Below are 13526 nucleotides of genomic sequence, written 5' to 3' on the forward strand. Positions count from 1 at the left end.
GAAATTAATAATTATGATAGTTTGAGTTAAAATTATAATTAGAGGGCATATTAGGTATTTTTTAAAAACTCCTCTCTCCGACCTCCAATCTTCGGCCTCCGATGAAATCGGTATCACAGTATATCGCAATGGGTATCACATTGTGTATCTTTGTTTTTAAGGTTTGAGTTGGTATCATAGTTGGTATCACAATGGGTATCACATTGTGTATCTTTGTGATTACTTGGTACCTGCCGGATTAATGTTCACCGGAGGCCGGAGATTGGAGGTCGGAGAGAGGAGAGAGGAGTTTTTTAAAAATACCTAAAATGCCCTCTAATTATAATTTTAACTCAAACTACCATAAGTATTAATTTCCTAATTTATCCGTTGATTTGTGGTTGAGATTTGATCTCACAGTTACCACAAACTAATCAGTTTTCCCTTGAATGGATCCCTATATATATATATATATATATATATATATATATAGGGCATGTTCAAATGAAAACCGTGCATTTCTAAGAAACCGTGTAAACCAATTTCGACCAATAGGAAAATTATTTTTTTTCTAATTAAATTTAATCAATAAGAGTATTTCGGTCATTTATAATATTATCTATTAAATATGGAAGTTATTAATAAATCTTAATTAAGAAAACGTAATAAAAGATATTGTATAAATGGTAACATTTAAATATTTAATTATATTAAATTATTAAAAATTTGGATTTCATATATTGTCATAAGTTATAATCAGGAAACGTGTCTTGATGAAACAATTGAATTATAGAATGAAATCATCAAAACGTAGATGAACAAAAAAAATCCACAAAATGAAACAGGTTTCATGAACGTGAAACCGATTCATGTTGCAAAGAAATTAGGTTAACCGAAACATTTTTATGGTGAACCCGTTGCATTGATGGTGTAGTTAATCCTTTTTTTTACGAGAAGCAAAATGAAACCGGTGCATTTTGAAAAAAATTATGAAAAGGAAAATGAAACAAGTTTCATGAACGTAAAACCGGTTCATGTTGCAAATAAATTAGGTGAACCAAAACAATTTTATGGTGAAACCGTTGCATTGATGGTGTAGTTGATCAATTTTGTTGATGAAAATGAAAATGAAACCGGTGCATTTTGAAAATAAATTATGAAACCGGGTCTTGTTGCAAATAAATTATGTGAACCGAAATATTTTCATGGTGAACCCGTTGCATTGATGGTGTATTTGAGCCATTTTGTATTTCGCTCATCATGAACGAAGTGCATGATGAAACGGGGAAATGATTTTAATCTGCTACATAATCTTGAAGATTGTAACATGCTCCAGAATCTTCAAGATTGTAAGGACTAAAGGAATGATTCCATCAAATCGGTGGTGAAATAAGAAAATTACTTTACATGAAACAGTTTTCATGAAAGTGAAACTGGTTCATGGCATTATTGAGCTTGATAAGTGAAATGGTTGCATAAGTGAAACAATTTCATGTTGTATTATAAACTTTTATGAAGTCAGTAATCGATGAAAAAAATTCGTTATCTAAGTGTAACGGATCCATCTACTAGTATAATGAAAATTACGAAATATGATCAGTATTACGTGGATTAGTCTGTTGATTAAATTTTGAAACCAATTTCGTTCATATAATGTAATTCAAAATTTAAAACGATTCACTCCATATAATTGAATATGGTGTGTTATATTCATTTTTTTTATATGTTTTATTGATGGATGTGATTTAAAGTTAAAAATAATATATTGTTTTAAAAAATGAAATTAGTGTCATTAATATCGAGAAAGATGTTACCCAATGTTAAATTTTGTTTACCATTTTTGCCATTACTGTTGAAATAAAATAAAATTTTAATATATATATTTTTTTAATTTACTAAAATAAAGTAAACTAATCTTGGTCATTGATCAAGAACATGGATGAATGAGATTGATTTACACAAATGGGGCAGGTTTTATTTGAACGCTTCTATATATATATATATATATATATATATATATATATATATATAGGTGTGTTATTATACGACCTCTACCATTTGTACAACCAATACAACCCAATCTCAACCGTCCATTTAATTTGATGAATATGTAATTTCATAGAAGTTTTGATTGTTTACTAATATAAAATATTGATCATAATTAATGAACCATATTCATTTTCCATAAATATTTAAATCATAATAAATGAACTCTCATCATTTTCATAAATATTTCAATTTATTGGGTTGCATTGGTTGTACAAATGCAATGAGTTGCATTTGAAACAAACTCTCTCTCTCTCTCTCTCTCTCTCTCTATATATATATATATATATATATATATATTTGGGATCATGTGAAACCAACGTGTTTTCGTGAGGCCCGTGAGACCACCCTTTTACACTTGAAACTTCACAGCAAAACCCTGTGAAGGTAACCTTCACAGTGTTTTTTCTGTGAAGGTTCGGCTTTTTCTTTTACCTTCATAGCGTTTTGCTGTGAAATTTCAAGTGTAAAAAAAGTGGTCTCACGGATCTCACGAAAACAAACTAATCTCACGTGAACCCAACCCTCTACATATGTGTGTGTGTGTGTGTGGTTGGGTTCACATGAGACCATCTTGTTTTCTTTAGATTCGTGAGACCACATTTTTATACTTGAAACTTGACAGTAAAACATTGTGAAGGTAAGAAGGAATTTTCACAACAAAAACATTGTGTAGCCATTTTACTTTTATGTTTCAAGTGTAAGAGAATGGTCTCATGGGTCTCATGAAAATAGTTTGGTCTCACATAATTCCAAGTCTTTCTCTCTCTCTCTCTCTCTCTCTCTCTATATATATATATATATATATATATATATAAAAAGAGAGAGAGAGAGTGTGTGTGTATGTGTGTGTTTATTTTATAAACCACATTATTAGTAAAAAGCATATAAATGAATCTCAACCGTTCATCTTGTCTAATGAATATCTCAATTATTTCATAAAACAAAGTGTTGATCATAATAAATGAACTACGATAATATTATATATATATATATATATATATATATATATATAGGAGCGTTCAAATAAAAACCTGCCCCATTTATGTAAACCAATCTTATCCATCCATTTTCTTGATCAATGACCAAGATTAGTTTAATTTATTTTAGGAAATTAAAAATATATATATATATATATTAAAAATTTATTTTATTTCAACAGTAATGGCAAAAATAGTAAACAAAATTTAACATTTGGTAATATCCTTCTCGATATTAATGACACTAATTTTATTTTTTAAAGCAATATATTATTTTTAACTTTAAATCACATCCATCAATAAAACATAWAAAAAAATGAATATAACACACCATATTCAATTATATGGAGTGAATCGTTTTAAATTTTGAATTACATTATATGAACGAAATTGGTTTTAAAATTTAATCAACAGACTAATCCACGTAACACTGATCATATTTCGTAATTTTCATTATACTGGTAGATGGATCCGTTACACTTAGATAACGAATTTTTTTCATCGATTACTGACTTCATAAAAGTTTATAATACAATATGAAATTGTTTCACTTATGCAACCATTTCACTTATCAGACTCAATACTGTCATGAACCAGTTTCACTTTCATGAAAACTATTTCATGTACAATAATTTTCTTATTTCACCATCGATTTGATGGAATCATTCCTTTAGTCCTTACAATCTTGAAGATTCTGGAGCAGGTTACAATCTTCAAGATTATGTAGCAGATTAAAATCATTTCCCCGTTTCATCATGCACTTCGTTCATGACGAGCGAAACACAAAATGGCTCAAATACACCATCAATGCAACAGGTTCACCATGAAAATGTTTCGGTTCACATAATTTATTTGCAACAAGACCCGGTTTCACGTTCATGAAACATGTTTCATTTTCCTTTTCATAATTTATTTTCAAAATGCACCGGTTTCATTTTCCTTTTCATCAACAAAATGGATCAACTACACCATCAGTACAACGGTTTCACCATAAAAATGTTTTGGTTCACCTAATTTATTTGCAACATGAACCGGTTTCACGTTCATGAAACTTGTTTCATTTTCCTTTTCATAATTTTTTTCAAAATGCACCGTTTCATTTTGCTTCTCGTAAAAAAAGGATTAACTACACCATCAATGCAACATGTTCACCATAAAAATGTTTCGGTTCACCTAATTTCTTTGCAACATGAACCGGTTTCATGTTCATGAAACCTGTTTCATTTTGTGGATTTTTTTTGTTCATCTGCGTTTTGATGATTTCATTCTATAATTCAATTGTTTAATCAAGACACGTTTCCTGATTATAACTCATGACAATATATGAAATCCAAAATTTTAATATTTTAATATAATTAAATATTTAAATGTTACCATTTATACAATTTCCTTTATTACGTTTCCTTAATTAAGATTTATTAATAACTTCCATATTTAATAGAAAATATTATAAATGACCGAAATACCCTTATTGATTAAATTTAATTAGAAAAAAAGGAATTTTCCTATTGGTCGAAATTGGTTTACACGGTTTCTTAGAAATGTACGGTTTTCATTTGAACATGCTCCTATATATATATACATAATAAATAAATATATATGTATATATATATATACATAATATATATATATATATATAGGTTGGTTATTATACAACAATTGACATTTATACAACCAATACAATCCAATCTCAACCGTCCATTTCATTTGATTAATATGTGATTTCATAGAAGTTTTGATTGTTTCCTAATATAAAGTATTGATCATAATTAATGAACCATATTCATCTTTCATAAATATTTAAATCATAATAAATGAACTCTCATCATTTCCATAAATATCTTAATTTATTGGGTTGCATTGGTTGTACAAATGCGATTGGTTGTATTTGAAACAAACTCTCTCTATATATAATTTTATAAAAATTATATATTAGCGGCGGGTTGGCAGGTTGAGCTAGGCTCAACCCAATTTCAACCCTCCTAATTGGTGGGTTAGCGGTTTGGCGGTTTGACGGGTAGACGGGTTGGATTTAATTGGATTGTTAACGGGTTGGGTTGGGTTGGGCGGATTTCGCGGGTTGACGGTTTTTTGTACACCCCTAGTTCCTTTATTGGGGTAAGTAATAAGTTACGAATTTGTGCAGTTTTTTTATATATTTTGAGTAGTTTTATGTAAAAAAATATGTGCAGTTTTTTATATAATATGTGCAGTTTGTTTATGTAATTTGTGTAATTTTATGTTAAAAATGTGCAGTTTTTTATACAAAGTTTGTGCAATATTTTTATATAAAAATTGTATAGTTTTTTTGTTAAAAATATGTGCAGTTTTTTTACGAGTTTGTGTAGTTTTTTTAACACTAAATTATTCACAGATACCGTACGAGGTTAAAGATGCGATAGGTATGCAATAAGTTGAAACGAGATTCAGAATTTGAGATAAAATGATTTGTATTTTTTTTATTAACCTGAATATCCAACCCGCTGTGCGAGCCGACTAATCCCAGGGCGACCACCTGCTTTGCAGATAGCCTGGAGTCACCGCATTTGAACCTCCGTGGCAACAAGGAGATTTTTATTTCTCCTTGGATTTGAACCTGAGACCTCCTAGTACTTTTGACTTTTGGAGCCAAGCTCAAACCAATCAGACACCACCCTTGTGGTTTGATTCGTATTTTTTTAAATTGTGTGTTTACTTGGATTCGTAATATGTAATCGTTAAAACTTTGAACATTTACAATTATAGTATGTAATCGTTAAATTTCAACATTTACTATTATGGTTTGTAATCGTTAAATATTACCATTATTCCGTATAATTTGTATTATTGTTTATTTATTTAGTGTTTTGGCAATGTTTTATTTTTTATTTCTAAATAACAAAATTTTAATATTTTAGAAAGCGGGTATCCGGAACCGGAACCGTTTCCCGGCAGTTCCGGTTATGAAAATTTAAGAACCGCTCTAACCGGTTCCGGTTCCAATATCTCAAGAACCGCCAGTTCCGGTTCATGTGAAATAGGGCGGGTACCCGCTTATGCTCACCCTTAGTAAAGATGAATGATTATTAATATGATTCATCAATTTTCAAAATTTTCATGTTTCTTTTGTAAACATGAATATATGTATATATAAGTGATATATATATACATGGAGAGAGGTTAAATCAAATGAAAGTACAAAAATGTTATAAACCTCATGAAAACCATTTTAGAAATAATTTTCTACATGACTTTTTTATTAAATGCTAGGATTTATGATATTGTTTCACATACATTTGTTTCATAATGTGATAGTTTCACATGTATTTGTTTCACATACATTTGTTTCATAATGTGATAGTTTCACATGTATTTGTTTCACCATACAAATACTTTTTATGTGCATTTTTCGTTTAACTAAGTGAATCACAAAAAAAAGTTTCACATGCAATTCTTGTATAAGGTAAACACAAACATATATGAACCAATAACGTTAAATCATAACTTTTGATAAAAAATAATATAAAAAAATATTTTTATATAAAAAAAATATTTTTATATCGATTCTTACAGATTTATAACTTTTTTATAATTATTGTTAATTATCGTCCTAAATATATATAAATAAATGAAAAGAATATATAAAACAGAAAATGAAAAGGGGGCAGAAGAGGAGATGAGATCATGGTCAAAACTACAATGTTGATAACAGAACTGAACCCATCATCACAGCCTCTGAACCCCCAAATATGCGTCGTCAGTCTTTTTGATTCGCCCACTTCAATTTCCTCCACAAACTCAATAACGTCATGCTGACGTCTACTTCAACGTCATCTTCTCATTATAATATACAATATACATGCATATATCACTTGAATATTAATTGGTTGCCCAACATCCTAACCTAATTATAATTAACTTCACATATTTTCAATTTTCTTTAACGTTATTATTAATTTTTGTATTGTTAACAAACCAATTATCAGTTAATAAGATAACTGGTAAGTAGAAACTGATAAATTACTTATATTTGTCAAAAACTAACTGATAAAATATAATTGCAACGAACAAAAAAAATAACAAACTCAAATGAGCAACTACTTTGTGGACTGAATTTCACCCGACCGTCTACGGTTTCAAGGGATTTAAGTATTTTTGACTGAAAAGTTAATTGGTATAGCAAAGTTATTCGATTTATTTACGTTATTTCTTTAATAGGAAATATTTTTTAACAAACAATAGCTAAATAAATTGATCATGTAAGCCTAAATTAATATTATTAACGTATTTGTAAATATGATAAAAAATAATTAACAATTAATAATTGAAGTTTGGATTTTTTAAACCAAAATATGACATTTAGGAGAGGGGGGTTGTAAGAATAAAATACTGATTACTAGACCACTAAGACTTGACTTTTCTTTTTGTTTGATGATTGGTTTTTGTAGTCAAGCTACTTTCTATCTTTACATTCGATAATTCTGTTACTATCTACCAAATATTATCTCTTGGCCCGCATATCTTGATTTAAGGTTAAAATCCGGTAGCGTTTGGTACGCAGATATGATTGAATAGAATTGGACAAGATATGACATGACATAATAGGACAAAAAGGTAGGACATAACAGTACTGGACATGATAGAACTGGATATAACAAAAGTATGTCTGGTGTCTAGTACGACTAGTTTTGGATGAGACAAAACTAGACAAGCTACCTCCAGGAGTTATTTGATGATTTTAAATGTTATATAATAGTTATAGTTAACACAAATAAAGTAAATAATTAAAGAGTTTAATTTGAAAATATTTGTACACAATTTTCATATAAATGAATACATACATATATAATGGTATCAAATTTGAATGAAAAAAATTGATATAATTGATGGTAACAGTGGTGGCGGTGGAGGTGGTTTTGGTTATGGTGGAGGTGGTGGTGGTCGACGGTAGTGGTGGCCGACGGTAGTAGTGGCAATGGACGATGGTTATGGAGGTAGAGACAGTGGTGGTTGGTGGACGGCGGTGGTTATAGAGGACATGAAGATGGTGGATTGTGGTGGTCCTGACGGTTGACAACGGTGCAAGAGGTAGTTGTGATTGATGTAGTGAATATAGTTGTGGTGGTGGTTATGGTGGAGGTGAGGTGGCAATGAATGGTGGTGGCTGATGGTGTGGAGGAGGTTGTTGCAGTAGAGGAGGAGTTGGAGGTGGCCAACGGTGGTTGTGGAGGTCATGGAGGAGGTTGTTGCGGTATAGGAGGATTTTGAGGTGGCCAACGGTGGTAGTGGTGGTGGTAATGTGTGGTGGTGGTCTGTAGCAGATGGTGGTTGTAAAGGTGGCAATGGATGTTGGTGAAGGAGATTGTTGTCGTAGAGGAGGAGTTGGAGGTGGCGAATGTGTGATGATGGTCGGTAGCCGATGGTGGTTGTAAACGAGCTAGCAAGAAGCTAGCAAATGAGGAGCAAAAAGCATTACAAATTTCTGATACAATCAGACGAATTGTATCTTCACACTAATAAGTTTTTGACACTCCTTCACACCTAGCCAGAATTCAACTAAACGATTTCTCCACAATCTGATCAAAAAGAGAATCTTTAAGTGGAGGAGAATTATCGAAGACACATCTATTTCGGTAACACCACAAAATGTAACAACTGGTGAAAAAAAAAACCTTCTTCCAAAGCTCTCTTAACATGACTGTTCTTGCTTGCTAAGATGACGTTGGTCATTGATTCCATGGACTTGCCTGCAGGAAAAGAATACTGACCACCATCTTTCAATGAATCTTCAAACCTCGGATACCATGGTCATTGATTCCGTGGACATCCTTGATCCGAAGATAACCCACCATCTAAATTTCTTTTATAACTTTCACCCAAGTATAGTTGAAGCCGCCCTTGATTTTCCAAGCCCACTTTGCAAGGAGAGAAAGGTTTGAAGCAAGAATACTTCCAATGTCGATACCTCTGTTCTCTTTGTCTCTTATAACCATTCTCCAGTTGACCCAATAAATTTTCCTGATGTCTTCATCAGAACCTCAAAAAAAAATCTCTTTGGAGACTATCCAAATGATTAATAATTGTCTTAGGTGTTTTGAATAAAGAAAGGAAATAGGTTGCTATACCATCGAGAACTGCTTGAACCAAGACACGCCTACCTACGATCGATATGGCTTTGGCCTTCCATCTTGACAATTTTTTGTGTGGAATTTCTTGATAATATATAGGAACTTAGGCTTCGGCCCTGGATGTGTTTGCACCCAACGGTACCCCGAGATACTTGCTTGGAAGATGTCAGGCTTTACATTTAAGCTCCGCGGCGGCCCTTTGAATTGATATATGTTCTCCCCCGCTCCTGCTCCTGCTCCCACTCTGTACAATTAGCTTTTCATTAGGTTTAAACGCATCCCTAATGTAAGAAAAAAAAAACATCTCAGAATCCGTAAGATATCCTCTCGTCTTCTAGACCAATCGTTAATGAACATCACTTCATCAGCATAAAATAAATGGGTTATAGAAAGATCATCATTGCCAATCTCCAAACTTTTTATTTAATTTTTGTTCTTAGATATGAGCGTGTGAAGACCTTCCATGGCAATGATAAAAAGGAAAAGGGATAGAGGATCCCCTTGGCGAAAGCCTCTCCGAAGCCGGAATTACGAGGTTGGAGACCTGTTAACCAAACCAAAACCGAGGCCAAAGCTGAGCAGTGGCAAGTTTTAACCAATCTCCTTCATTTCCTCGAGAAGTTCATGCCTTACATAATCTCGTCCAAATAACACCAGTCCACCGTATCGAACGCTTTCTCAATCGGTTTTGAAAAAAAGAACCTTTCTTTTATTCTTTCTAGCCCAATGGATTATTTCATTAGTGATTAGAGCATCGTCCAGGATATATTTACCTTTTGTGAAGGCAAATTGAGAACTAACAACAGAATTGATGACCCGACTTACTCTATTTGCAAGGATTTTGGCGATGATTTTGTAAATGCAACCAACAAGATTGATATATCTGAAGTCTTTGCAGATCTGAGGATTCACATACTTAGGGATAAGACATATGAAAGAAGATTTGCACCCGTTTGGGATCCAACCGGCACTGAAATATAATTTCATTGCCCTACATGTTGAATCTACATCTAGGCCTAATTAAATTGGGATCCGAACTATCTTTAAAGAATGATTTAAATTCTTTTTCATCTCTTCGGGTTCTTCCGTCCATGTTTCATTAGAGAGAATCCCTCCTATTCTAGATCTATTCCTCCCATAATTGATTGTTCCATGGAAATATTTTTAGTTTTCATCTCCGTCCACCGCCCATTTTGATTTTGGCCCTTTGAGGGAAAAATCTATTTTTCCTTAGATATCTCCTCTTTAATTTTAATGGCTTCCAGTCATCGATCTCATCATGTCTTCGGATCTGCTAAACCTACTTCAATGCATTTGTCTACCTATTCGATCACCGCCTAAGCTTTCTTTTTGTAGTCTTCCAAAGAGCTCTTTTTCTTGATCCACCACTTTCTGATGTGGATTTTTATCATTTTCCTTGTTCCTCAAATCAACCAGTTAATTTGTTTTCTGACTTCAAGTAAACCCTCTTACCAAGCGCTCCCCACAGAGGATCTAAAATCGTCGAGTGAGTACCATGAGTTAAAAATTCTGAACGGAACCGAACCATAATCGACAACAACCTCCTTTAGAACGATCAGACAGTGGTCAGACTTGTCCCTAGCCATAATCATACAATTTAAGAACATTTACTAAATTACGTTTGTTTTCAGCTTTTTTAAAATACACTAGGAAAAAATTGATTTATAAGCCGCTTAGAATGTCTAAACAACTTTTAATATACTTTATAGAACTTAAATTTATAGGATCAAAGTATAAACGTTTTATCTAAAATTACTACAATAGGCTTATAGGATGTTTTTAGAATATTTTTAAAAATAAGGTATCATATTAAATATTTTATAAGACTCGTTTGAGAAATGTTCTATAAACCCATCTTTTTATTAAACACTTGTTTTTTGTAGGATGATTTTTCAAATAGCATCATATAAACTAACTAATACGACATTTATTTTAATTATGTCATTTTTTTGGGTTGATACTATAAACTTAAGTCGTATAAATCATTCCACTAGAAAGATTAGACATTTTAGTTTTACTATAAAACGATAAATGTAGAGTTTGGACTTTGGATCAACATAGACAACTCCAAAATTAAATCAACATTTCAATGTTAGGTTTTCCTACAAGGTTTCTCTCATGAAAAATCTCTCTCTCTCTCACTCTCTCTTTCTCTCTTATGTACATATATATATATGTATGTATATGTATGTATGTATAAATTATATATATTTTTCATGAGATAAGAAAATGCCCAAGGACACAACCCAGATGGTACTTGCCATCTTTTCTCCAATGATAAAGGTTCAACAACACATCAAGCATACCCATTAATCAAACAAACGACCCCAAAAGAAAACAAGGAAAACACACAAAAAGTACAAACGAAAGACTTAAACCCAAGATCTCTAAGGGAAAAAAACAACAGAAATTCTTAAAGGTGTAAGCCCTAAAGTTTCATACGTTTAAGGAGAGATCGATACGATCATGTTCTACGATGATCAAGAACATTAATGTTATTTGTTCTTTGTCTCTTAACACTCCCAGAAGAAGATTCGTGCTCCCCATTTGTTTTCTCCATCACTGCTTTGAATGCTTCTTGGATCATGCTTATCGAGTAATTGGTCGTATCATTGTTGCTATTTGCATCTTGATCTCCGGTTATGAACAACACATTTTTCACACGGCCTCCAAGCGTAGTGATCTCGGCTTTCAGGGTTCTTAGCCGAAGTGCTTTAAGGGTTTTGATGAGGTCTGGTAAAAGATCCGTGCGATCCTCGCAACATAATGATGCTCTGATGACTAGATTTCCATCTTCATCCGAAGTGTTGTCTATGATCAACTCATCGGTCTCTGTAGGGACTGGACTTTGTTCGGCTATTATGGACGTTTGGCGCTTAAGCTCCTTCACGTGTTGTATCACTTCAGCTAGTAACGAAGCCTTGTCCGTCTAGATGAATGCACACCAGCAATAACATAATAACCATTAGAACCTTATCAATAACAACTTAACTTATCTCAGTTTATCAAACATGGATGTTACCTTTGGCAGCTATCGATGTAAGTTTCATGTGATATGAGATGTTTTCAATGTAACTTTGATGTGATATAAGATATTTTCAATGGTTGGACATGATCGATACATCATGATCAGTCAAGCATGATTCATTGAATGATCATCAATTAATTTTAACTGCTTTGAATTCCTCACATGTAAGAACTCAAACATATGCATGACTCCATTTATGTCTGCTTATGAATGTGAAATAACATAATTATATGTTCAAAAGAAGGAAGAAAAAATACGTGTTCTTAATAATTAACGAACATATGGTAAAAGAATTCAAAATCGGTATCATGACATTGTTATGTGGAAACAAGAAACTGAAATTTTCATGCAGACAAAATTAACACACATGATTCAGGGTGAGAATTGAGACCATCGTTTTGATATCGACTGATTTATATATGCATGTGTGTGTGTGGTAACTTGTTTATGGTTTTACTAGCTAATTGAGACAAATAATGAACTTACTTTGGTGGTGCTGGGGAGTAAGCTGCGGAGTTTGGCAAGATGATTGTTGATTCTTTCTCGACGTCTTCTTTCTGCTTCGCTATGGCTTTTTGAAGCTGCTAAAGCTTTAGCATCCATGATCTCTTGAGCAGTCATCTTACCCATTTCAGCTTGGAGCCCAAACGGCATGGACCCTGGTTGAACCATCTGGCCCAGTGTCTCGGATATGAGCCTCAAGTGATGGTCCGATGAAGACGTACTACCTTCGTATGCAAACTGCAAGCCACCACCTGGTACCCTCCTATTAACCAAACCACCATAGGACGACAGTGATGACGGCGGAGGTGGTGGTGGAGGGAAGAGATACGTGCCGTGGTCTCCGCCTGGGAAATGAAGATCGGAGGTGTTATAACCAGTGTTGTGATGGTGGAATACTTGAGGTAGCATCCATGGCTGCTGTTGTGGATGCAAGATCGGAGAGACTTCAGAGGATGACGTATATGAATAATCATTAATACCCATGTTTTGATGTTGAATCTGTTGAACGATTGATGATGAGTGTTCTTGAAATCTTTGAAAATCTTGATGATGATGATCACCTGCTAGCTCTTGTTCTTGATCTTCTACTGGTTCTTGTTCTTCTCTCTTAGAACACATAATAGTTCTCTACACATATATATGTATTTACACCATCCCAAGCATCCAAGAAGATAAATTTTAGAAGGAAAACACTTTGAGGAATATGAATAAGATGAGAAAAGTGTTAAATAAACCTTCTGATCACAGTGAAAGGCCTTAATCACATCACCTTTCTCCTTTCTCTATTCTCTTTCTGTATAAAACCTTGTTTTTTAATCATCACTTTCTCTCTTTGAAATGTCAGGTTTTGCTCTCTGAGCC

The 13526-nt window shown here is 32.9% G+C and overlaps 1 protein-coding gene across 1 annotated transcript; it reads right to left on the reverse strand.

The window, feature by feature from the left end:
* Positions 1-11384: 11384 nt before the first annotated feature.
* Positions 11385-13351, reverse strand: LOC112528092 (transcription factor bHLH30-like). The gene is made up of 2 exons (XM_025139012.1): positions 12648-13351; positions 11385-12062 (listed from the first exon to the last, which is right to left on the reverse strand). The coding sequence occupies exons 1-2, from the start codon at positions 13281-13283 to the stop codon at positions 11598-11600; spliced, it is 1101 nt and encodes a 366-aa protein (XP_024994780.1). The 5' UTR covers positions 13284-13351; the 3' UTR covers positions 11385-11597.
* Positions 13352-13526: the final 175 nt, after the last annotated feature.

Source organism: Cynara cardunculus (genome assembly GCF_001531365.2).
Source record: "Cynara cardunculus var. scolymus isolate 2C chromosome LG 15, CcrdV1, whole genome shotgun sequence".
Taxonomy (NCBI): domain Eukaryota; kingdom Viridiplantae; phylum Streptophyta; class Magnoliopsida; order Asterales; family Asteraceae; genus Cynara; species Cynara cardunculus.

What these genes read in the sequence shown, in the direction of transcription:
- LOC112528092 (XM_025139012.1), bottom strand. Translation starts at nt 13,283, where the DNA reads ATGTGTTCTAAGAGAGAAGAACAAGAACCAGTAGAAGATCAAGAACAA. An exon ending in TACTCCCCAGCACCACCAAA is followed by an intron (nt 12,063 to 12,647) that starts GTAAGTTCATTA and finishes GCATTCATCTAG; the next exon opens with ACGGACAAGGCTTCGTTACT.